The sequence below is a fragment of the Rhinatrema bivittatum genome, chromosome 12 (genome assembly GCF_901001135.1).
Source record: "Rhinatrema bivittatum chromosome 12, aRhiBiv1.1, whole genome shotgun sequence".
Lineage (NCBI taxonomy): Eukaryota > Metazoa > Chordata > Amphibia > Gymnophiona > Rhinatrematidae > Rhinatrema > Rhinatrema bivittatum.
The window spans coordinates 76,037,122-76,060,437 of NC_042626.1; the positions used below are offsets into that span (position 1 = coordinate 76,037,122).

At 47.5% G+C, this 23,316-nt stretch overlaps 2 protein-coding genes across 3 annotated transcripts; both read right to left on the reverse strand.

The window, feature by feature from the left end:
- Nucleotides 1–2,759: 2,759 nt before the first annotated feature.
- On the reverse strand, nucleotides 2,760–8,605 carry LOC115074491 (P43 5S RNA-binding protein-like). 2 transcript variants are annotated; one of them, XM_029573982.1, is made up of 9 exons: nucleotides 8,439–8,605; nucleotides 6,360–6,460; nucleotides 6,088–6,184; nucleotides 5,901–5,989; nucleotides 5,555–5,628; nucleotides 4,955–5,035; nucleotides 3,830–4,059; nucleotides 3,536–3,589; nucleotides 2,760–3,013 (listed from the first exon to the last, which is right to left on the reverse strand). In XM_029573982.1, exons 1-9 carry the CDS (start codon nucleotides 8,571–8,573, stop codon nucleotides 2,762–2,764), a joined length of 1,113 nt encoding a protein of 370 aa, XP_029429842.1. In that variant the 5' UTR covers nucleotides 8,574–8,605; the 3' UTR covers nucleotides 2,760–2,761. The 2 variants fall into 2 exon arrangements, with proteins under 2 accessions (XP_029429842.1, XP_029429841.1); XM_029573981.1 differs by having other exon boundaries at nucleotides 3,830–4,071.
- A 3,452-nt stretch (nucleotides 8,606–12,057) lies between these two features.
- On the reverse strand, nucleotides 12,058–22,521 carry RPL19 (ribosomal protein L19). Its single transcript, XM_029573162.1, has 6 exons — nucleotides 22,366–22,521; nucleotides 22,079–22,185; nucleotides 13,272–13,394; nucleotides 13,036–13,156; nucleotides 12,561–12,671; nucleotides 12,058–12,249 (listed from the first exon to the last, which is right to left on the reverse strand). Exons 1-6 carry the CDS (start codon nucleotides 22,368–22,370, stop codon nucleotides 12,126–12,128), a joined length of 591 nt encoding a protein of 196 aa, XP_029429022.1. The 5' UTR covers nucleotides 22,371–22,521; the 3' UTR covers nucleotides 12,058–12,125.
- Nucleotides 22,522–23,316: the final 795 nt, after the last annotated feature.

Here is a 23,316-nt window from a genome sequence, read left to right on the forward strand (position 1 = left end):
TAGTTCACACACAACCGAGTGCAATTCTTGTTTTAACAGCCCCATGTCTGCCCGAAGATCTCCAAACCACTGTTGGAAGTCTTCTCTGGAGAGGGGCATTTCAGAGCGCTGGGATCCATTTCCTGCCCCCTCTTCCCCCGGGGATCAGCCTGCTGCCACAGCACCATTTTCTTCCATGCTTGCAGCACTGACCTCCGCCATTTTCGTTGCCAAGGAGTCAAACAAAAACTGCTTTAAATTGGGATTTTTCCTTCAAACATGCTAGGGCTCCCGGGAGGTAAGCAGCTGATTTTTTCACCCTGCAGCACTAAGATGTTGCAGATCGGGAGGGATTTACCACTTTGGGACTCTGAGCTGTCTGGTTAAGCTACCATTTGTCAGTGTGACGTCACTTCTCCCCCTAATAATGTATAATTAAGCTCTGCAATTCGTTGCCAGAGGACCTGGTGAAAGCTATTAGTGTAGCTGCATTTAAAAAGTGTATGGAAGAGTTCCTGAAGGTAAGTTTATCAACCATTAAGGTAGAGTTGCAGAAATCCCCTTATCCTTGGGATAAGCAGCATGGTATCTACCCCTTGGGACCCTGGCAGGTACTTCTGACCTAGCTTGGCCATTGAAGACAGGATGCTGTGCTTGATTGACCTGTAGTCTAACCCACTATGGCAAATCTTAATGTTCTTATCAGGAGAGGAAGGGCAAGTGGCTCTATAGCCCTCTTTAGTGTTCACCCCTAGCACTGGTGGACCTGAAGAAGGCTCTGTCCATACCTGTAATGCATGCTGTCTGAAGAACAGTAGTCCTACCAGTCTTGCCCCATGACCTCCCAAACTCAGAATGCCCAACAGGAGCCAGTTCAAGCTGCTGCTATATTGGAGGGGGGGGGGGGGGCTGTCAGGCCAACACCTGCAAAGCAGCTCTTCATTCACCCAGCTCTGCCTGCAGAGGGAACAGATCACCCCCCCATGCAGGGACTGGGAATGCCTCTGAGTGCAGGGGCTTTGCTTTGATCTTCCACTGCTGAAATGAAGTTAGATTCTCTGCATCCATTGGACAAAATTTGGCTCTAGCGGACCTTGGGAGAGCCATGGCAAGCTAACTGCCTCATAGGGAGTCTACTAGAGTTATTGACAAGGCCAGATACAAGGACCTGTTAAAAGCTTTCAGCTACAGAGCATGTGTGACCTACAAGCCAAAGTGACACAGACTAACAGCCCCCTACCCTCTGCCCCCCCCCGAAAAACAAAACAAAAGAAAAAAAGGAATGCAGCCACTGCATAAACTGAGCAAGTGGTGCCACCTGCTGGACAAAGCAGAAACTGATTTTCAGACATTTGTTCAGGACTTCATGCCACCTCTAGACTATTGCAGTTCTATAAATATTAGGGATGTGAATCGGATCCGATATTGGATCCGATTCACATCCGATATCGGATCCGATTCACATCTATAGAGATGTGAATCGGAACCAGAATCGGATCCGATATCGGATCCGATTCACATCCCTAATAAATATATTGGTGTGCCTGATTATGCATTAGAGGCCTTGCAAACCCTGCAGAATGTTGCACCTGATTTCCAGAAGAAATCCTCAAGATCTCTCCCTGCTGTTGGAGACCTCCAATAGTTGTCTCCTACTGTGTGAAATATAAAATAGCAACAGTTCATGTTTGTGAATTTTGATTCTCTTCCTTGGGCAAATGCGATGGTACAAGTGTACAATCCCCCTCCTGCATTACATCCCTATCAGATAGGCCACCTATACATGCTGCTCACCCTGTGAAAATCTAGAAGTATTTATTGCATCCCCTCTTTTTGGAATTTGCATTAGACATGAAGTCTTAAGACAATGTTAAAACTGGTCTTCCAGCTGGTATTCCCTCAGTCATTGCTGTGTTGACCTGATCTTAAGTCTATGGTTGAGTTAGTTTTATGCTTACTTCATTAGTTTTTATTCAATTTTGTGGGATATTATGCTTAAGAGTTTATTATTGACAGATTGTGTATGTAACCCTTGTAAATTACTTTGGTTTCTTCACCAGGTAATAAAGATAAGTTTACCAGCCCTAAAAGGACTTCTGCTCCTATCCCTCAAGGTAGGTGGGAAAGGGGGTAGGAAGAGACTATCGCACACAGCAGAGATCACAGTACCATAGAAAGATGCATTATGACCACCATGCTTTATTTGTACAATCCAGACAGACCTTACAATGGCAGAAGTGTTTGGGATGGGGACAGGGTGTGTGCAGAACCTGCACAAGCCTCCACAGCTTTACAAGTCCTTAAGTCTGCTTGTTTAAAAAAAATAAAATCAATCACCTGCACTAGCAAAATAAACACATTCAGCCAGAACTTTTGCTGAAGTGTAGAGGGTAAACCCAGCCCTCTTCATAAAACAAAGACAGGATCTTAATCCTTGTGGGCTGCAGGGTATGTGCCTGTTCCTGCTCTCCCTTCCACATCAGTGCTTCCTGCTGCAATGGAAGAAAGCGCCAGCCCTATGCAGAGCAAATAAATCTTAGCACCATCAACTGGAGAGAAAAAAAAAGCCACTAATAGAAGCTGGAAGGCGGGGGAAAGGGAGGGTAGCACAATGCAGACTGCTGGCTGGTCACAGCACGAGATGTGTGTTAGGCTGGGGATATCACACTGAGGTGGCCAGGGGTGAACACTTGAGACAGCCCAGACACCTAGCCTCAAAGACTACAACCCCCCCCCCTCCCCGGCTGAATTCACAAACCCACCCCAACTCCCCCCCCCCCCCTCAGACAGCCTTTTCTGACCTCCTGCCTGGGGGAAGCTCAAAGAGCGGCTGCAGGTTGACCTCTGGCTCCACATATGGGCGGAGCTTACGCTCATTGAAGAGCCCTGACAGGTCGCTCTCCACTCGGGGCTTGGTGCGGAAGATCAGTTTCTGAGCAAACAGCCGGCTCAGGTTCTGCTCCACCATCACCTCTTGGCCACTGTCGCCACGTAATCGCTTCTGCCACTTCATGCTGAGACTCGGGCGCCGCAGCTGAGGAGGAGGAGAGGAGGAGACTGTCATGGTACTCGACTAGATAGAGTGCAGCAGAGGCCAGGAGGAAGTCACCCAGTGCCCATCCTGAGCCTAGAAATACCCTCGTCCTTCACAAGCAGGCACAACCCACCTGGAAGGCGGACATTTTCTGGATTCATCTTAAAGATTGGGGGGGGGGGGGGTGGGGGGTGGAAATCAAAGCATCATGGAAATGGATTGTCCCTTATATCCAATCAACTGTTATAAAAAGCCACTCAGCTCTGTCAGTCACAAAAGTGCAAAGAAATCACATCACAAATGGGGGGGCTATGAATAGCTCCACACCCCAACTTGTGTCATTTTTTAGGAAGGAATCCCCACCAGGATGGCTCAGAATGGAGGGGGATTTTTCTCACTTTTGGTCAGGATTGACCTCTCTGCCCACAGTTACTCCCCCAGCCAAAGAGGGAGTGGCTACAAAATATTCTCATCTACTGCCAGCACAGCTCCCCCCCCCCAATATTCATTCCCTGTATTTACCTTCAGTTTCTTCTTGTCTGGGTCATGGACCACAAGATGCTGAATCAGACTCTCCTGGAAAGAAATTAGTTGTCCATTACTTGAAGCAATGACAGGGTTAATCCCCATACTCTACCACCACAGAGACTCTGCCCCGGTGATTGTCTATAAGGTGCTGTTCAATTCCTCTTCTCCAGGAAGAAGGCATGAAAGTGGAGCACCAGATGTTAGTGCATGGTCAGACACCTGTCCAGGGAAGTCTGCCTGGGAGGAGGAGATCTCCCGAGGTCCCCCCTGGCTTCCAGCATTCCTCACCCGCATGGCGAAGGCCTTGGTGCACCCTGGGAAGTAGCAGGGGTGCGTCAGCAAGTGGAGGTGCTGCTTGCGGATGTGGTGCTGCAGGTTGAAGACTGTGCTGTGTTGGGCATCACATTCATCCCAGGGGCACAACAGCACTGGCTTCTTGGTGGCATGAGTACGTTTGTGTCGGCGCAGACCGCCCCGATTCTGGAAGGTCTTCTCACAGTGTGTACACTGGACCTGCACTGGGGAGGGAACTGCACCTTAGGTCACTTACTTCCACAAGCTCTACCATACCAGGACAAGTCTCATGAGATCATGTTGCAGGCTGGCCCTGGATGAAGGTAGGGTGACTTCAACTCCTCTGATAAGAGGCGGTACTAAAACATACAAGCTCGCTACCTCACAGCATGCAAGATCCACTGTACAACCCTTTTCAGCCCCTCCCAGTCTGGGCAGTGGAGCTGGTATTCCCCTCCTGTAGGGAGTTACAGTAAGCCCTGGTGTTTATAAAGGGTTAACATGGACTTAGAACCAATAAGACCACCAGCATGCAGTCAAGATCTTCCAGGAAAGTGTTCTGGGTCTTCTCTAGAGAAGAGTGAAGGTAGGGGGTACAGATAACTGATGACTTTGGCTCTTGCTCCACAGCATTTGTCCCCTCGTATTTGGAGTGGCGTGTTAGGACTGTATTGTCTGCCTGGTCTGCCCATCCATTATCCTATGACAATTCCTTAAGATTACTCCTTTCAGCCTCAGCCATGACCCCTCCCCCCCCTATTCTAGAACAGTTTTATAGAAAAAGGCGTCACCTTGGAGATATGTGAATGTCATATCATCTCTCGCCTTTCCTCTAGGGTATACATGTTTAGATCTTTAAATATATCCCCTATGCTTTAGAATGAAGACCACTGCCCATTTTAGCAGCCTCCCTCTGAACTGACTCCATCCTGTTTCTATCCTTTTGAAGGTGGGGTCTCCAGAACTGTGCACAATATTCCAAGTGAGGTCTCACCAGGGACCTATACAGGGGCAATATCACCTCCCTTCTTCTGCTGACCATCCCTCTTCCCTGTGCACCCAAGCATTTTCTGTACTAGGATACAGTTTCAGCCATCTCTGCTTCCTCCCTGTTCTTACCTCTGTGCGTCTGCAGGTGCTTCACATGGTCACTCCAGGTACCAGAGCGCATTTTACACTCCTCCACAGAGCAGAGATAACCTAGAAGAGAGCATGGCACCCAGCATCAAATCAAGCCTTGAGGCAGCAAGGGGTCAAATCCAACCAGACACCCCATGCACTGCCCTACTGCAGAAACCCTCCAAATGGAACATAAGAAAATTGCCGTACTGGGTCAGACTGAGGGTCCATCAAGTCCACTATCCTGTTTCCAACTGTGGCCAATCCAGGCTACAAGTACCTGGCAAGTATACAAATATTAAGTAGATCCCATGTTACTGGTGCCAATAATAGTGGCTAATCCCTATGTCAACTTGATTAATAGCAGTTTATGGACTTCTCCAAGAACTTATCCAAAACTGCACTAACCACATCCTCTGGCAACAAATTCCAGAGCTTAATTGTGCACTGAGCAAAAAGTATTTTTCTGTGATTAGTTTTAAATGTGCTACTTGCTAATTTCATGGAGTGCCCTCTAGTCCTTTTATCTGAAAGGCAAAACACAAAAAAAACAATTCACCCCCCCCCCCTCTGAATACAAGAGAAGGAGGGGACACTCACCCATGTGCTTTCTCTGATGAGCCTTGCGCTGGCTCCTACTCTCGAACTTCAGGTCACAACCAGGTTCCTGACACCTGTCAATATGACACCATTTACAGAGATACAGATGGAGAGAAGTTGGGCTGGACCCGAGGATCTTTGCTGCTTTCACAGGTCAGAGTACTAACAACGTTCTCTGTGACACCTGTCTGTCTACAGAGCGGTGCGGAGCAAAGTCAGCAAGGCTCAGCCACTCAGGAAATCGTAACACAAACAAGTGGCTCCCTGGAATCTCAGAACAAGATTCCAAAGACCACAAGGAGCATTTACAGCAGACATACCTGAACCATGGGCAGGCATTACTTACAGGAACAGGGGTGCCCGCTCATGTTCTGTCAGGTGATTTTTCAGAGCTGCCTTCTTCCGAAAGGTCTGATCGCAGCCAGGTGCAGTACACTAGTCAGAGAAGGAGCGCATCTTATGTTCCATAAGATAGTACAGACAGGACACCCAAGTACACTATAGAAGTAATCCATTTCTGCACCCAATCTCACCTTCAGTGGTTCAGGCTGCTCTCCATGCAGATATCTGACATGCCTCTCCAGGCGCACTTTAGTCACAAAGGCGGACTCACAGCTGGTGAAGGAACATCTGGAAGAAATGGGTGGCCATGATACTATTAGGTTTGCTGTCCTAGTCTAGGGTTTACTGGGAAACGTTCTGCAGCAGTATTTGTATCAAGCTTGTTAGCCTTGAAACTGATCTCCTTACCCCACCCACCACAAGACCCTTCTCCACTTCCTACCAGCCTGCAGTTCATGCCCACCTATGTGGCTTCTCTCCAGAATGCTGCAGCGTGTGCCTCTGTAGATGAGACTGGTGGGAAAAGCACCGGCTACAGCCAACATGATCACAGGCCAATGGTTTCTACAAAGAGGGAGGAGGAAAAAAAAAAAAAGAAATGTCAGGCAGCCTATTTCCAAGCCACAGGCCAGAGCTCCCCAGACAATATACTATACTATCGCACCATGCAGATTTCCAGAAAACTCAGAAATGCCCAGAGTGGCATCTCAGGTACGGGACCCTCATGGCTGGGCTCTAAGTTCTCCGGCACCAGTCATTGTTACAGATGCCTGGAACAAAGGATATGAGAGGGCCCTAGGATGATGGACAGCTACAAAAGAGCTTCAAGGAAATGCATCATCCTTGAGAAAAACAGATCCAAAATGCACTGGCGGAAGCCACATTAAAGCCTGGCTAATTTTAAAATTACACCCTCTGAACAAGTACAAGATGAATGAGATCACAATAAAAAAAGCATATGAACAAATTAAGACAGGATACTCTAAACTGAGAGTACTACATTGATTAAAGCCATTACTAACATTCCAGGACTCCCAGACTGTGTTACTGACACTGATTTTCTCAAATATATAGATTACTGCAACTTCCTATTACTAGGCCTTTCTTCAGGACTTCTATAACCTCTACAGTTACTACAAAATGTTTCTGCAAGACTTATTAGGGGCAAGGAAATTCAACCACATCACCCTATTACTGATAGCACTACACTGGCTTCCAGTACAAGCTAGAATCCAGTATAAAAGTACTAACACTAATTTTTATCATCAATGACAAACTGTAATAACTTAAACTTATTAGGTTGAAGTCTCCAACTATACACACCACAGCAAACTAAGATCACAAAATAAAAAACTATTAACTGTACCAACATAAAATACACATCTAAACACAAATAAGAGATAGAATGCTTTCCATAGCAGGTCCCAAACCATGGAACTCTCTACCAGAGTCGCTATGCCTGTTAACAGAAAGAAATAGGTTCAAAATGAGCTGAAAACATGGTTCTTCAAAAGTGCATATGATTTACCATTATATATTCACTATGCACAATGCATGAGTGATAAAGTATCCTAGAACTCTGACTAATGTATGAAAAGTATTAAAAAGGAAATTATGTAGCACAGATTTCTTTATATACCCTTGAGTTAATGTTACGTATTACGTCAATCTATAATAGGAAAGTTGCTTTTGGGAAATACCTCCAGTACCTGAATGTAATCTACTCTGATGTGCTAAAAAAAAGTGCAAAAAGCAGAATAAAAATCTAAATAAATAAGTCATTGTGATCTTTTGAAATTATATATTTAAGCATTTTATAAGTTATTACAGCTACCTCTGTATATTAAAAAAAAAACCAAAACAAAAACCCAACCTTCCCACAAAGAGAGACCTTAAAAAGATTAGAGAAAATCCAGGGACAGTCATAAATATAATGCCACACATGAACCAGGGCTATGGTCGAATGATGAGAAAGTCTGGGATTATTCCCTGGAAGTGGGGAGGGCGCAGCTGTACGCACCAGACCCAGATTAGTGTAAGAAATACAATCAAAGGGTCGTGGAAAATTAAACCAGACCCCCCCAGTTTATTAACGCTGGGTCTTTTTCGGTTTCATTTCTGCCACGTCCATTTTGTTTACTTATTCGGGATGGGATCTTCCGTTATATTAAACCACCCCCTCCCCTTTACAGGGAGCGGGATTGCATTTAATCCCTTTTGCTTGCAGATAGTTTAGTTACGGAGAGGATGAACGTACGGTGTAGTAGAAGATTTTTTTTTTACTATGTTGAAATTACACTGAAGAATAAAGACTCCAATAGGGAGAGGAGATAAACACTTTCATCGTGCAAAAGCGTTTTAAAAAGGAAGAGAGAGGACGAGATTCTCCTCCCCCCTTCAGCAAAGGAGAGCAGCTCCCCGCACCTCCCACTTTGGGGGTCAGGGTAGCCCACGCTCACCTCCCACCTCTCCTGGGGTTGGGGATTCCAGCCAGACCCATCCCCCACATCTTAGCCTCACTTTCCCAGGACCCCTCCCTTACCTGCCCAGTGTGAGCTCTCAGGTGCTCCTGCAGCTTCCAGGCTCGAGAGAAAGAGGCCCCACAGCCTCGGAGGGTACAAGAGAAGCTCTTCCGGACGGGGACCTCCTCAAGACTCGCCTTCGCAACCACCTCCATGCTGTCCTTCCAGACCCCTCCCCACCCGCCCAGCTGCGGTTATAAAGCCCGCACCCCGGCGATTTCCGGATTCTCCCAGTGCTCCCGTCCATCAGATGCAAGCGTTAATCAGCCACGTGCCAGGCGCACGTGCGTCGCCCGCCCCCTGCCGGGGAGAAGCGGCACTGCCACAGGTGCTGGGGATGGTTCCAGAGAGCCTCTTCCCCGCCCACGCTCGCGAGACCGTCCCCGCTGCAGGGAGCTCGCCTCGCAGGCACGGACCGTTCCAGAAAACAGCTTCAGCGTGAAAGAGCCGAGATCTGCAAGGCTGGAGCAAGGCAGCAGGGCCCAAGCAATGGATGCGAGGAGGAACAGAAGGCGCTTGTGGGGCCCCCACCGTGTACCTGGCGGGATGCGGGCAGTTTGAGCACCTACGACCTCTGCTGAATTTTTTCCAGAGGTCCATCACCCTCTTCATAAAAAATTCTCTACTCAGTTTCATATTGACCATTGTTCTTTTTTTTTTTACTCTAAATGCTTTTTTGGTACGTTTTGCTGCCTATCACAGCGCTGAAGGTGACGGGGAATAGATGCAGGAGTGATAATGGATGCATGGAACAAGCTTCCAGTGGTGGTGGAGACAAGGACGAGCAAGCATGGAGTGGTAGGGAATGTGAGGATGAGCAGGCTCGATCTTATCTTTACCTTCCCTTCAGCTTTAGCTGCCGGTCCATGCCTTACACCCTGGCCGGCTGTGGTGGTCCCCCTGAGCTGATTACCCCCTCCTCCTCTAGGGATGTGGTCTGCAGCCGTGAAAGCATTACAGCAAAAACTCGTATGGCTTTTCCGCTCCTACGCCATAGACTCTGCACCATTAGTTGTTTTGAACGTAGGCGCTCAAGACAGTGAAGCGGCAGTAGCTCCTCAAACTTTGTAGGAGAAAGTTTGTGTGTGGTTCTAAGGCATTTTAAGATACCCAGCTTATCAACATAGCCCTTTAACCGAGTCTCTCGTGCTGGGTGTTTGTCTTTTTGGATGTTGGTACAGCACAGCAGATGTCATGTATAAAAATGTTTTAATAATATTATGGAGGAAAAAAAAGAAAAGTAAAAAGCCATTGCTTATCCCTGCCCAAGAGCAAGAAATGGAGCACTGAGTAGTTGGGACCTGGTCTGGGTCAGAATACTGGGTTTAGAGGTGCCAGCCCCTGCCTTACCTCTACCACTGCTGAGTGAAAAGCCTGGGAAAATGAGACTGCACTGAGCTGCCTTTTTTTTTTTTTTAAACACCTTTGCCTACAGCAAGATGGTTGTAACTAAATCATCCAGAGCCTTTAAAGAAATTGAAAAATCAGGACCACAGGTTGTGTCAACCCTTCTGCTGAGAGTCAGAGAAAGTACTGAGGGAGAGCAGGTGGCACACCAGGTTAAGAGGGGTACCTTTTCAGGTTTTTTTTTCTGTCTCCCTCTGCTGGAAGGGAGACAACCCAGCGGTCTGGACTGATCCTGGTACATACAGGGAAAGTATAATTAATTTGATAAAAAAATCTAATGAATTTGGAATGTAGAAAACCAAGGACCAAATACAATTTGAGGGATAGAGCTAGTCCAAAATAGTAGTATCAAAGCAGCACTGGCATTGGTTTTAACTGTTGCACATCTTCAGAAGATGCTGTGATCTTCAAGCAGACACTGGTTTTAATCTACCCACAAAGAAAGCACATGAGGGCACCTCTGTACATAGGAGGGTTATGTCACTCACATGTAGGTGGGAGAAGGACATTTCTTCCTTTACCTTCTAATAACCAGGAAGGTCTGCTGGCACCTGCTCACCCCCCCAATTGAGTTCAGAGCAGGCTGTACTGGTTGCTTTAATCAAGGCCTGGCCACCTCCTGCATTACAGCTGCAGTTCAAAGGGTGTATTTCTAGGTTTAGACTAGACAAGGGCACAATGCAGACTGCATCACTAAGAGGCTTTGGTACACACCATATATAACATAGAAACATAGAAATGACGGCAGAAGACCAAACGGCCCATCCAGTCTGCCCAGCAAGCTACGCAGTTTATCCATTTTTTTTTTAATCTTCCCCCCCACCCCTTTTTTTCTCCCCCTCCCCCGTCACTATTGGCTTCCAGCACCCTCCAGCCCCAATTCCCTTCCACCCCTCCACCAATGCAGAGAGCAGTGCCGTATCCGCATCCCAATGAACATCCAGTTCAATCAGGGGTAGCAACTGCCACAATAAACGGCCACACCCCTGCCCCATACTCTTACCCACCTCTGTTTTGCTTGTTTGTTTTTTGTTTTTTTGGAGATGGCAGCCCTCCAACCTTCCGCTCCGTGAAGGTGGAACACAAACCACTGGCATCCCGCTCCGTGAATGCCTCTGTGGCTACTGCCGCTCCGTGCAGTATTTTGCTGCCTGAAGGTGGAACAACTACTTGCCACTGGCATCCCGCTCCGTGAATGCCTCTGTGGCTACTGCCGCTCCGTGCAGTGTTTTACCACCTCCTCTATATTTATGCCCACTAGACTTGATGGATCCACAGTGTTTATCCCACGCCCCTTTGAAGTCTTTCACAGGGGGTTGGTGCATGACCCCCAGTATGACAGCACTGTGAAGCCACAATATTCAATGGTGAGCCAATACAGTAAAAGTCGTGGGAGAGCAGGCGAACGCCCGCTCTCCCGCCTTGCACAGGCCACTGTGTGCGCAATTCTGTATTCAAATGAGGGCCCACAGCAAAAAGAGGCACTAGGGGCACTAGCATGTCCCTAGCGCCTCTTTTTCGACAGGAGCAGCGGCTGTCAGCGGATTTGACAGCTGATGCTCAATTTTGCCGGTGGTTCTCAAACCCGCTGACAGCCACGGATTCAGAAACCCGATGCCAGCAAAATTGAGCATCCAGTTTGAGCCGCAGACTGATCTCCAATTTTTTTAAAAAAAATTTTTTTTTTAATTTGTGACACCTCTGACTTAATATCACGATGATATTAACTCGGAGGGTGCACAGAAAAGTAGTTTTTACTGCTTTTCTGTGCACATTCCCGGTGCCCGGAGAAATTAATGCCTACCTTTGGGTAGTTGCTAATTTCTGAAAGTAAAATGTGCAGCTTGGCTGCACATTTTGCTTTCTGAATCATGCGGGAATAACTAATAGGGCCATCAACATGCATTTGCATGTTGCTGGTGCTATTAGGTTCGGGGGGGGGGGGGGGGGTGTTGGACATGCGTTTTTGATGCGCTATTACCCCTTACTGAATAAGGGGTAAAGCTAGCGCATCAAAAACACACATCCAATCGCGGGTTAACAGTGTGCTCCACCGGAGCACACTGTACTGTATCAGCCTGTGGGTAAGAACCCCCTCCCCAACCAGCACACCATAGTTCTAGGCCATTCAAAAGCTGAATGCTATCAGGTTCCACACCCAATTCTGCCTGGTCCACACAGGAATGAAGCTTGTGTGCTGCAGCCCACACTGAAAAAGCAATGGCAACCAAATAGGGCCTGTATACCAATCTTTATTAAATTCAGGTGATGACAGCACTATATACACACAGCAGAGGCCATTACTTCTTGGTCTCTTCCTCTTTGGAAAGAGTCTTAATGATCTCTTCTTTTTTGGCCTGCAGACGTTCCTCACGACGTTTACGTGCCTCCTTGGTCTTGGACCTACGAGCCTCAGCTTGGTCACTGTAGACAAGGTTATTCAAAAAAGTGCACAATAAACTCAGGACCTCACTAATCCCCAAAACATCCTGGAACAAAAGAAACAGCTTCCCCCGATCTAGTGTCATTCACAGCTACCAAAAGAAACCCAGAGAACTAAGGACACCTTTCTCATATCCCATTCCTGCTGTTAAAGTCAGTTACCAGGTCTTAAATGCTCATGCACACCACAGAGCAGCTGGTTCAAAGGAATCAAGAGACATGCACTGCTGAGAAGCATATCCAGGGAGATGCTCCTGCCCTGAACCTGGAAGGATATCAGGCATAATACTTACGCCAGCAGCTTTTTGCGGGCCTTGTCTGCCTTCAGCTTGTGGATATGCTCCATCAGGATACGCTTGTTCTTAAAGACATTACCCTTAACTTTCAGGTACAGGTTGTGATACCTAGAACAGGAAGGAGACATTTAGTGCAGCTTTACTTCCCTCCTTGAGTGGATTCAGTAATTATACAAAGCACAGGGCTGGGATCTTTCCTTCATGCCACTCAAGATCACACACTGTACCTCAATGAACAAGTACAAAACTCTGCCTAAGCCATGACACTTGTGAGAATGTTGGGACAGGATCTGTCCCAGCCACTTCCCTAGGTTGGAGGGTCCCCTAATGTGGCATATCAGAATCTAATGCCTACTCAAGCTGTACACTGAAGGGCCCAACTAGTAGTCTGTATACTAAGACCAGAAGTTAGGGCTTTGCTCATGGGTTCAAAGCTGCAGCCTTTTACTGGTACATGCGATTGCTTTCTTACATGTGACGGTCTATCTTCTTGGACTCCCGGTATCTGCGCAGCAGCCGGCGCAGGATTCTCATCCGCCTCATCCAGGCTAGTTTTTCGGGCATGCGAGCATTGGCAGTACCCTTCCTCTTACCTAAGGAGGGGGGAGAGAGAAAGATAGCTTCAGTGACCAGCTGGTACCTTGGGAACAGAGATGTCCACCTCTGCAGGGGAAGGTGGACACTGCTACTACAGCAGACTCTGCTCACCAATGCCCATGTGTCTGCCTTTTCTACGTGCCAAGGTGTTCTTCCTGCAGCGGGCACGGGAGTGAACAGTCACCGGTTTGCGGATAATCAGACCATCTTTAATCAGCTTTCGGATCTGCTGACCTAAAGAATTAGAAAAAACATCAAGACCAGAAAAAATATGCAACCACCACCTGAGAATGATTTTACCACTTTTATGCAGTCAAATCATGGGCACAACCCAATGCCAATTAGTGCTCCTGCAGTCTGACAGCAGTTATAGTGGAACTTAATGGAGAGCCAACAGCAGCACTTGTACATGATCAAGTGCTGCTTGCAGAGCAAAGCTCATCCCTACTCTCCTCAGTATAGATGCCACTCATTTACACATGTACTCTGCTTTTAAAAGCCAAAAAGCTGAATATATATTCAACTACTGTGGGGTTATCCCTTCTCCAGAAGGCTCAATGTAATGCCTGGATTTTTCATTCTGCTATAAACGTAGAGGAATGAAGAGCTGCAGCCAGAAATGGGGCAGCAGAGCAATAGTGTGCACCTGGCCCACCACGACTGCAGCCGCAATACACTCCCAGAGCACCCCTGCAAAAGGTGTAGCTATTTCCGGTACTATTGCCAGCGATGTGTAAAACATTATCACCCAAACAATAAGGAAGACTGTCAAGTAAAGCCAGATGGCAGGCGAAAAAGGGGATGACCAGTCGCCTTAGTTGCAAGGATTCCTTTATTGAAATTACAGAAAAAAGTCCAAAATTAAACAAAATATTGCCCAATCATAGGGCTGCATCAGAGACTGTGAAAATATTAAATTAAAAAGTTAATCATTCATTTTTTATAAATATTTATGTAAGTTGAGTAGCTTATATTGTTATATACAATAAGTGTCAGTACAAACGAGTATCTTACCATATTGGCTTGAACGAGATGTCAGAGGGGAATAGTAAAGGGAAAAAAATTCCATAATCAATTACCTTTATATTAAAATGTGGAGAAATTATTTCCATAAAATCCTTGTAACTCTTGATGAAACGTCAAGATACTCAATCTTGTTGTCAGTGTCCAAGAATTTGTTTGAGAGACTGGGGAACCTCCTTACCTTGTTTAAATTAATATGTATAGAGTTTACTGCATTAAGAGGCAACGAGTGTTTAGGGAATACTAACAAGTGTTCTTTAATAATCCATTAAGAATATCCTTATTGTCACTTTCATAGGCAATGTCCTGTAGATCACACAAAGGTTACTGGCAAGATTTAATCGTAATAAAAACACATTGGAGAAGTTACTTAATTTTCCTTAGTGTAGGCAGATGAACTTAGGTCCAATGGGTTATGTGCTCCCCTGCTAGCAGATGGAGAAGGAATCAGGTTTCAAAGCTGACGTCACCCTAGATATACCCCTGCAGTGACCTCAGCCCTTCAGTATATAACATAAGAACATGCCATACTGGGTCAGACCAAGGGTCCATCAAGCCCAGCATCCTGTTTCCAACAGTGGCCAATCCAGGCTACAAGAACCTGGCAATTACCCAAACACTAAGTCTAGTCCATGTTACTGTTGCTAGTAATAGCAGTGGCTATTTTCTAAGTCAACTTAATTAATAGCAGGTAATGGACTTCTCCTCCAAGAACTTATCCAATCATTTTTTAAACACAGCTACACTAACTGCACTAACCACATCCTCCAGCAACAAATTCCAGAGTTTAATTGTGCGTTGAATGAAAGAACTTTCTCCGATTAGTTTTAAATGTGCCACATGCTAACTTCATGGGAGTGCCCCCTAGTCCTTCTATTATCCGAAAGACTAAATAACCGATTCACATCTACCTGTTCTAGACCTCTCATGATTTTAAACATCTCTATCATATCCCCCCTCAGCCGTCTCTTCTCCTCCAAGCTGAAAAGTCCTAACCTCTTTAGTCTTTCCTCATAAGGGAGCTGTTCCATTCCCTTATTTTGGTCGCCCTTCTCTGTACCTTCTCCATCGCAACTATATCTTTGAGATGCGGTGACCAGAATTGTACACAGTATTCAAGGTGCGGTCTCACCATGGAGCGATACAGAGGCATTATGACATTTTCCATTTTATTCACCATTCCCTTTCTAATAATTCCCAACATTCTGTTTGCTTTTTTGATTGCCACAGCACACTGAACCGACAATTTCAATGTGTTATCCACTATGACGCCTAGATCTCTTTCTTGGGTTGTAGCACCTAATATTCTTCAAAAGCCATTGTGGACATACTATTGAAAAGACTTGATTAAAACCTGATTAAAAACTGATAACTGTACTCAGCCAAACACTGAATCCCAGCAAGATTATAGATGCCCCGGATCTACGGATTGGGAGACAGCTTACCCGTAACCTCTTGGAATCCATAGTCATTTCATGAACTATTCCTTAGCACTGTTCTTGGGCAGCCGTGGGTGGGATGCTGAGTCCAGCTGTCTACACTAAAGAAAACTAAATTAGGCAAGTAATTTCTCCATTTCCTAGCGTGTAGCCAGATGGACTCAGGACCAATGGGATGTACAAAAATTACTCCTGATCAGGGCGGGAGGCTGCCCGTGGTCTGGTTAGCACCACCCTTGCAAAGGCTGCTTCCTCTCAGGCCTGAACGTCCAGGCAAAAGAACCCGGAGAAAGTGTGCAAGGAGGACCCAATCACCCCTTGGCAGATGTCGACAGGCGACAGTAGCTTAGCTTCTGCCCAGGATACTGCCTGAGCCCTAGTGGAATGAGCTTTAACCTGAAAGGGTAATGGTTTCCTGCTCTATATAAGCTCTTGTGACCATCTCCTTGATCTTGCGAGCTATGGTAGCCTACGAAGCTGGTTCACCCTTTCTCCTTTCACCATGAAGATAAATGGCAAAGGTCCATTTCCTTGTGCCTATCTAGGGATGGCAATGAAACAGATTGATTCAAATGAAACTCCGAGACTACCCTGGGCAAGAAGGATGAAACAGTATGAAGTTGTAACTCTCCTAGAGAGATCCTGAGGAACTATTCCCGACAATGCCTGTAAGTTGAGAGATGTGACAAGCTGAGCATATCACCACCAGGAACACCATTTTCAGGGTTAATAAGAGCAAGGAAAAAACTGCCCAGCAGCCAAAAGGAGGGCCCTGTCAAAAACCCCAAAGCTAGTTTCCACAAGGGAACTGGCCACTGTAGGGGTGGCCAGAGGTGTTTTATCCCTTTCAGAAAATGTCATGTCCAGATGCACTGACAGGTGGGGTCTATTCACCTCGCCCCCGAAACAGGAGACAACCGCTACCTGGACCTTCAAGAGTTAAGGGCCAACCAATCAAGCGTTCCTGTAAAAATTCCAGAACCAGTGGGATTTTGACCGTCTGAGCGGCAACACCACGTTCCTTACACCAGGCCTCAAACACTCTCCAGACCCACGCATACGCTAAGGTTACAGAACTTGTGTGTGGAGCAAGGTGGTAATCACTGCAACTGAACACCAACAATTTGTCAGGTGAGCCCTCTCAAGGGCCAAACTAAGACAGAATTGAGATGGACCCTTGTGAAGGACACACCATCTGACCACCCAGGCTTCCAAGCAGTTTATGTTCCAGAGCACTTCTTCCTTGATCCAATGCCCCTGTGCAGTCTGTTCCTGATAGTGAGCTCCCCAACCCCAGAGGCTCGCAGATGTCATGAGGACCTGCCAGTTCGGCAGGGACAGGCTTACACCCTTTCCAGGTGAGCTTCCTGCAGCTACCACTGGAGCAGAGGCATACTTCAATCATATGTGGAGGCAAATTGAATATTCTTGAGACAGCAGGTTCCAACATGACAGCAGGGAGCGTTGAAATGCCCACGTGTGCCCTCATCCATGGTACTACCTCCAAGGTTGACGCCGAACTGAGAACCTGAAGATAGCTCCACACCTTGGGGCATATTGTGTTCGACTGATGCACTTGGGATACCAGCTTCGATATACATGAGGGCGGGAAGACCTTGCCCTGCTTAGTGCTGAACTAGATTCAGATATTCCAAGGACTGGGAGAGCTTGAGGCTGCTTTTGACCATATTTATGACCCAGCCGAGCTCTTGAAGCAGGAAAGTCACCCTGCCTGTCACCCAGAGACTCTCCTCCAGTCATCCAAGAACAGGTGCACCAGGATTCCCTCTTTCCTCAGTTCTGCCACTACAACTACCATAATCTTGGAAATTGTTCTGGGGTCGGTGGCCAGGCCGAAGGGCAGCACCCGGAACAGATAAAGGCAGCCCAGTACTGCAAAGCATAGGAAACGCTGATGTTCTTGCCAGATTTGAATATGAAGGTAGGCGTTGGGAGAGGTCCAGGGAGGTTAAGAACTTTCCAGGTTGTACAACCATTATCAGAACAGAGTTTCCATGTGGAAATGTTACCCATAGATGTCAGTTGACACTCTAGGTCCAGGATGGGGCGAACGGAACCCTCCTTCTTGGGTACAATGAAATAGATGAATTATACCCCATATTTACCTGGGACACAGGTACTGGAATTACAGCCCTCAATTTGAGAAGCCTGCTTTTTGTGCTGGGAGTGGCAAGGAGACATGAAAATGTACCGAGGAGTGCTGCGAAACTCCAAAGCATATCCTTCTTGTATGACACCCAGTACTCATTTTTCCAATGTGATCTTGACCCACCACTGGTAGAAGAGGGATAGTCTACCCCCTATCTCCTGTTCTGTGGATGGGTCAGCAATACTTCATTGGAGAGTTTGGGCTGAACCTGTCCCTCTTGGACTGTCTGCTCCAAAAGGACTGAGACCTGAGTTTCTGTAGGGCCAAAAGCATTGGGACCCCTGGATAGACCCCTCACAGGTGAGGGACACTGATTGCTTTCTCTTATCTTCTCATAGCCGGGGCACTGGAGATTCACCCCACTTAATGGCCAGCTTTTCTAATTTGCTTCCAAAGAGGAGTGATCCTTTAAAGTGCATCTATGTGAGGTTTGCCTTAAGAGGTCACGTCTGCTAACCTATTTTGCAGCCATAGCTGTCTTCTGGCTGCTATTACTGAGACCACTCCTCTGGCCGCGGTACAGACTAGGTCAGAGCCCGCATCAGCTAAAAAGGCAGCAGGCTCCACTGCTTTTCTGGAATATGCCCTGAGCCATCCAACTCTCGAGAGGAGCAGGTATGAGTGAGCCTCCAGGGTACAACAGGAAGCAATCTAAGGTCATTGCTGTCACAAAGACATGCTTAAGGATGGACTCCATCCGCCTAACCAGCACATCCTTTTAGACCACTCCTCCCTCCACTGGGATAGTTTGCTTCAAAACGGCACAGACCAGCACATCCCCTTTAGGGAAGCACAGGCGGTCTCTCGCTGCCGGATCCTGTGGGTACAGAGCTTCTAATGCTCGACCACCTTTAAAACTTGCTTCAGGGGCGTCCCATTCTAGGTCAATCAACTCCCGTATGGCTTCCAGTACTGGAAAATTCCAAGAGGCTTTCCATAGAGACACCAGAATAGGATTCTTAGGTTCTGTCGTGGAGTCTGCCCCAAGAACACCAAGTCTTCAGAGTCTGGGAAACCAGGGCGGCAATTTGTCTCTATGGAAAAAACATAAGGTCAGATATGGTTCTAAACCCGGAGGCATTTCTCCATTTTCCAAGGAATCTGGAACCCCTTCTTCGTCCATTTTGTCAGGGTCCCTGCCAGGATTACCCTGGGTGAGGCGAGGCATGTCTCGACGTTTGCAGATAGGGCTGGGAGAGGGAGGCCTTACCAGATGTGGTTCCATCCAGACAGGGGAAAGTGAAGCAGACTGCACCTGTACGAAGGCTAAGGCCTTGAAAAAATTCCACCCAAGAGAAGGCAGCCAGGTCCATACCTAGCCCAGGAAGAATTGGAGTAGGTGCTGTTGAATTTCCCACTCCCATGGAAGGCCCAGCCCCAGGATTATTCAGATCCGGGATACTTCCAGTTAAAGTTGTGACTGACCCATCCTCAGAATGGGTGGAACCAGGCTTGGTAAAGTCTGGGGAGGCTGACTCTCCCTGGGTCTCCTCACAGTGCTGACATAAGTTAGAATCCAGGTCAGACTGTGTAGCCCTAATATGACAAGCAGCGCAGAGAGAATGACACTTGTTTCTTTGCTGCTGAAGCTATTAGAGACAGCAGCTGCATGTAGACACTGTATGGCATGCAATACAAGGCACACAAAATTGTGCAGACACAGCCTACCACGTGGTGAGCCAGCTAAGCCTGAAGCAGGGCCTAGACCACTCAACCTGCTTGGATGCCCACTTCCCTTTGCACCAACGGATCGGGAATGACATCGGTATGGTATGCCAAGCAAAGAGACCAGAGAAAGTCTTACCGAAATCCCTCCAATATGTGATCGGGAAATCCTCTCTCTTACACTTACCTGGGTTCAGCGCTTACCAACTGAGTACAGAAATTGGCTGGGGGGGTGGGGGAGGCCTTTGGCCATCACCACCGCACTCTGCTTCCTGAACCGGTTGAAAGGCACAACATCCACGTCGGGAACCAGCTACTGGGCCAAGGCAAACCTCTGAAGGATCACTAAAATCACCTCAGGAATTCTCAGCTAGGGGAGGGACCTTTTGGTATCACTGCAGAGGAGCGGAGCTCAATCTTTTCTCCAATTTAAAAGTAGAATTTCTTCTAATGGGTATAGCAATCCCGACAGAGAAAACACATCCACATCTGCTAGGAGACAGAGATACTGAAGGGCTTCGGTCACTGCAGGGATGTATCTAGGGTGATGTCAGCTTTGAAACATGACCCAGTCTCCATTTACTGGCAAAGGAGCATAAACCCACTGGTCTTTAGTCCATCTGGCTTCACTCTCGGAAAGATCAGTTGCACTGCAGAGGATACAGAAAAGGATAGCCAAAATGGACTGGGATGGGCGGCTCCCCTCTGAGGAAAAGCTAAAAAGGTTTAGGGATATTCAGCTTTGAGAAGAGATGGCTAAGGGGGGATACGATTGAGATCTATAAAATCACAAAAAGACTTGAATGGGTAAATGCCAGTTTACATTTTCAGATAATAGGCCTGTAGCACATTTAAAACAAATCTGAGAAAGTTATTTTTCATGCAATGCTCAACTAAATTCTGAAATTGTCAGAGAATGCGATTAGGACGATAAGTGTAGCTGGGTTTAAAAAAAGGTTTGGATAAGTTTTCTCCTGGGGGAATTCTGCACTACTGTGGAACGCAGAATTTGCACAGAATTGCCAAATTCTGCGCAGAAAATAGCAGAGGAGACCCCGGCATGCCACGAACGGAGCACGTCCCGCGGCACATGCTCCGATCACGGTGAAGATGAAGGCCCGGCGCACCATGCGGGGGCCTTCCCTTTTCGCCACAAACCACACACCAGGCCTTCATCTTTGCCGCAAATGGAGTGTGTCCCACGGCATGCCAGTGAGAGAATGTGTGTCAGAGAGGGGAGGGTGAGAGCATGGGGGGGGGGGGGGGGGGGGGGGGGAATGGCAGTGAGAATGTGTGTGAGAGAGGGGAGGATGACAGTGGATGGTTGGTAAGAGGGGAGGGTGAGAGAGCATGGGAGGTAAGAGGGTGGGTGGGGGGATGCCGGTGAGAGAGAATGTGTGTGAGAGGAGAGGGGGTGTGGGGGAGGGTGAGAGACAGCTTGGTTGGTAAGAGGGGAAATAGGGGGGGATGCTCGAGTGTGGGTTTTAGAGAGGGAGCTTATGAGGGGAGGGTGTGAGCGAGCATGGGGGGTAAGAGTGTGGGTGGGGGGATGTTTTGAGTGTGGGTTTCAGAAAGAGGGAGCCTACATGAGATTGTAAAGGAGTGTATGTGTGTGAGAGATCGTATGTATAAAAAAGGGATCGTGTGTATGTGAGGGTATTAGCCTGTGTGAAGGGATTCTGTATGTGTGAGACAGAGCCCGTGTGAAGGGCTACGTGAGAGACATAGGTAGCCTGAGGATGTATGTGTGAAAGAGAAAGGGAGCTTGTGTGGGTGTGTATGCAAGAGAGAGGGCCCTGTATGAGGGGATGTGTGTGCACGCGAGTGTGAGGGAGCCTGTATGAGGGGGTGTGTGTAAGGGACACTTACAGTGAATTTCTTGGGAAATTCTGCTCAAAATATTTAAAGTTCTGCAACTAAGTAATAACTTTTTTCTGTAATAGTTTAAAATATAAAGACTCATGTAAGTTGTGTTATTTTGACCAATATAAAGTTTGCAGAATTTTCAGTTTTTGGGCACAGAATTCCCCCAGGAGATTAAGCCATAAACAGATATCAAGCAACAGGGAATACCCATTGCTTATTGCCAGCATTAGTAGCATGGGACTTAATATTTGGGTACCTGCCAGGTATTCATAACTGGACTGGCCACTCATGGAAACAGGATGCTGGGCTTCATGGACCTTCAGGTTGACTCACTAAGGCAACTTATGTTCTAAGCTGTAACAGAACCACAGACACTTTCATAGTGAGGTCTGTCTGGCAGGTTGTTTGTTCCTTCCTGTTGACTATCAGTACAGCAGGTTTGAAGTGGGATACCATCTGGGAAAGCTACATTAACACAGCAGGCTGATGTTCAGGCAATGGTCATCGCTTCAGTTACTGTTAAGAGCTTGTGATTAAACAGTGCGGGCCAGATGCTGGGTTCGCATTAAATCAGGGATCCTGTAAGCTCATCTGGCCAGAAGAGAGAAGTGGGGCAATAGAAAAGAAAATAGACAATTTAAATGGTCCTAATCTTTCGCAGCTAGACCGGGCGGGGTGGACAGACATGGTCTATGCTGGACGACGGATCTTTTGTTGCTCGCTGTAGGCCCGGCGCAGCGCTCCCCGGTACTCACGCGAGTTGGCGTTCGCTATCTCATTCGTTTCGTTGGGATCCAGCCAGACTTTCTTCTTGCCACAGCGCAGCACGCTGGAGGCGAGCCTCTTCTGCAGCCGGAGCATACTGGGGGGAGGGGAGAGAAACGAGGGTTATCAGGATACGGGGCCTTGTTACCGGGACAAGTCCGAGAAAGTCAGATACTGCCCCCAACGCAGTTCCATCTCCCTCACTCCCCTCCCCACCACATTCCCGAACACATACTCCTCCCCTCACTGCTCTTCCCCCCGGTTCCTCACCACTCACCTCATGGCGGCGGCGACGCTAGTACTGACACCGAGCGGAAAAGAAAGTACGCGTGCTGGAGCCTACCATTATCAGGGGCGGGGAGATCCCACTGACCGGACCCGCCCGGGGAAGATCGGGTGACGGCCGCCGCAGCACAGCCAGCATCCCAGGCCCCCTCGGGAGACACTAGCGCTTCTAAGGAGGGGAGGGCGGTGCGGAGGTCCAAGCTCGGCGGACACGTTCCCCTTCGGGAGACCGGAGCATGGAACCCCCTCTCCCCTACAGAGCAGAGATGGTACAGTCCTCCACGCATGCGCAGTGTCGCGCTTACTTCACGTGACCGCTGTCCTCCTGAGGCCCGGATACAGAGCAGTGCGCACGCGCGTGTGGGAGGAATGGGAAATAAATAGAGAGAAGTGCAAGAGCTTGGGATGGAGGAAAAGCTCAGGTACATAGGTATTCGTGGGTGGAGGTTTATTTGCGCCATCTTTGAAAAGAGTCTTGAACCCTCGTCCCTTGCTGTGGAAGAACTCCTAGAACCGCAGCTCCTCATGGAATGTACAAAGGCATTTAAAATATCTGTTTTAAACGGGCCTATACATAATTATTCTATGTATGAAATGACTTCCCAATGAGAAAGGCTAAAGAGATTAGGGCTGCTCAGTTTGGAGAAGATATAGCTGAAAGAGGATATGCTTAGAGGTAAATGTGAATCGGTTATTTACTCTTGCAGATAATAGAAGGACTAGGGGGCACTCCATGAAGTTAATAAGTAGCACATTTAAAACAAATCAGAGAAAATTGGTTTCCCTCAATCCACAACTCTGGAATTCATTGGTAGAAGATATGGTTAAGGCAGTTAGTGTAACTGAGTTTAAAAAAGGTTAGGATAAGTTCCTGGAGAAGTCTATAAACTGCTATTTCCTAGCGTGTAGCCAGATGGACTCAGGACCAGTGGGTTATGTGCTC

Excerpts from the sequence above, each read along its gene's own strand:
- LOC115074491 (XM_029573981.1), bottom strand. The coding sequence starts at position 8,573 with ATGGAGGTGGTTGCGAAGGCGAGTCTTGAGGAGGTCCCCGTCCGGAAG. Across the intron at positions 6,185-6,359 it reads TCTGGAGAGAAGCCACATAG|ATGTTCCTTCACCAGCTGTG; the intron begins GTGGGCATGAAC and ends CATTTCTTCCAG. Across the intron at positions 4,072-4,954 it reads GCACCTGCAGACGCACAGAG|TTCCCTCCCCAGTGCAGGTC; the intron begins GTAAGAACAGGG and ends CCTAAGGTGCAG.
- RPL19 (XM_029573162.1), bottom strand. Across the intron at positions 13,395-22,078 it reads GATAGCGAACGCCAACTCGC|GTCAGCAGATCCGAAAGCTG; the intron begins GTGAGTACCGGG and ends CTAATTCTTTAG. Across the intron at positions 12,250-12,560 it reads GCCCGCAAAAAGCTGCTGGC|TGACCAAGCTGAGGCTCGTA; the intron begins GTAAGTATTATG and ends CCTTGTCTACAG.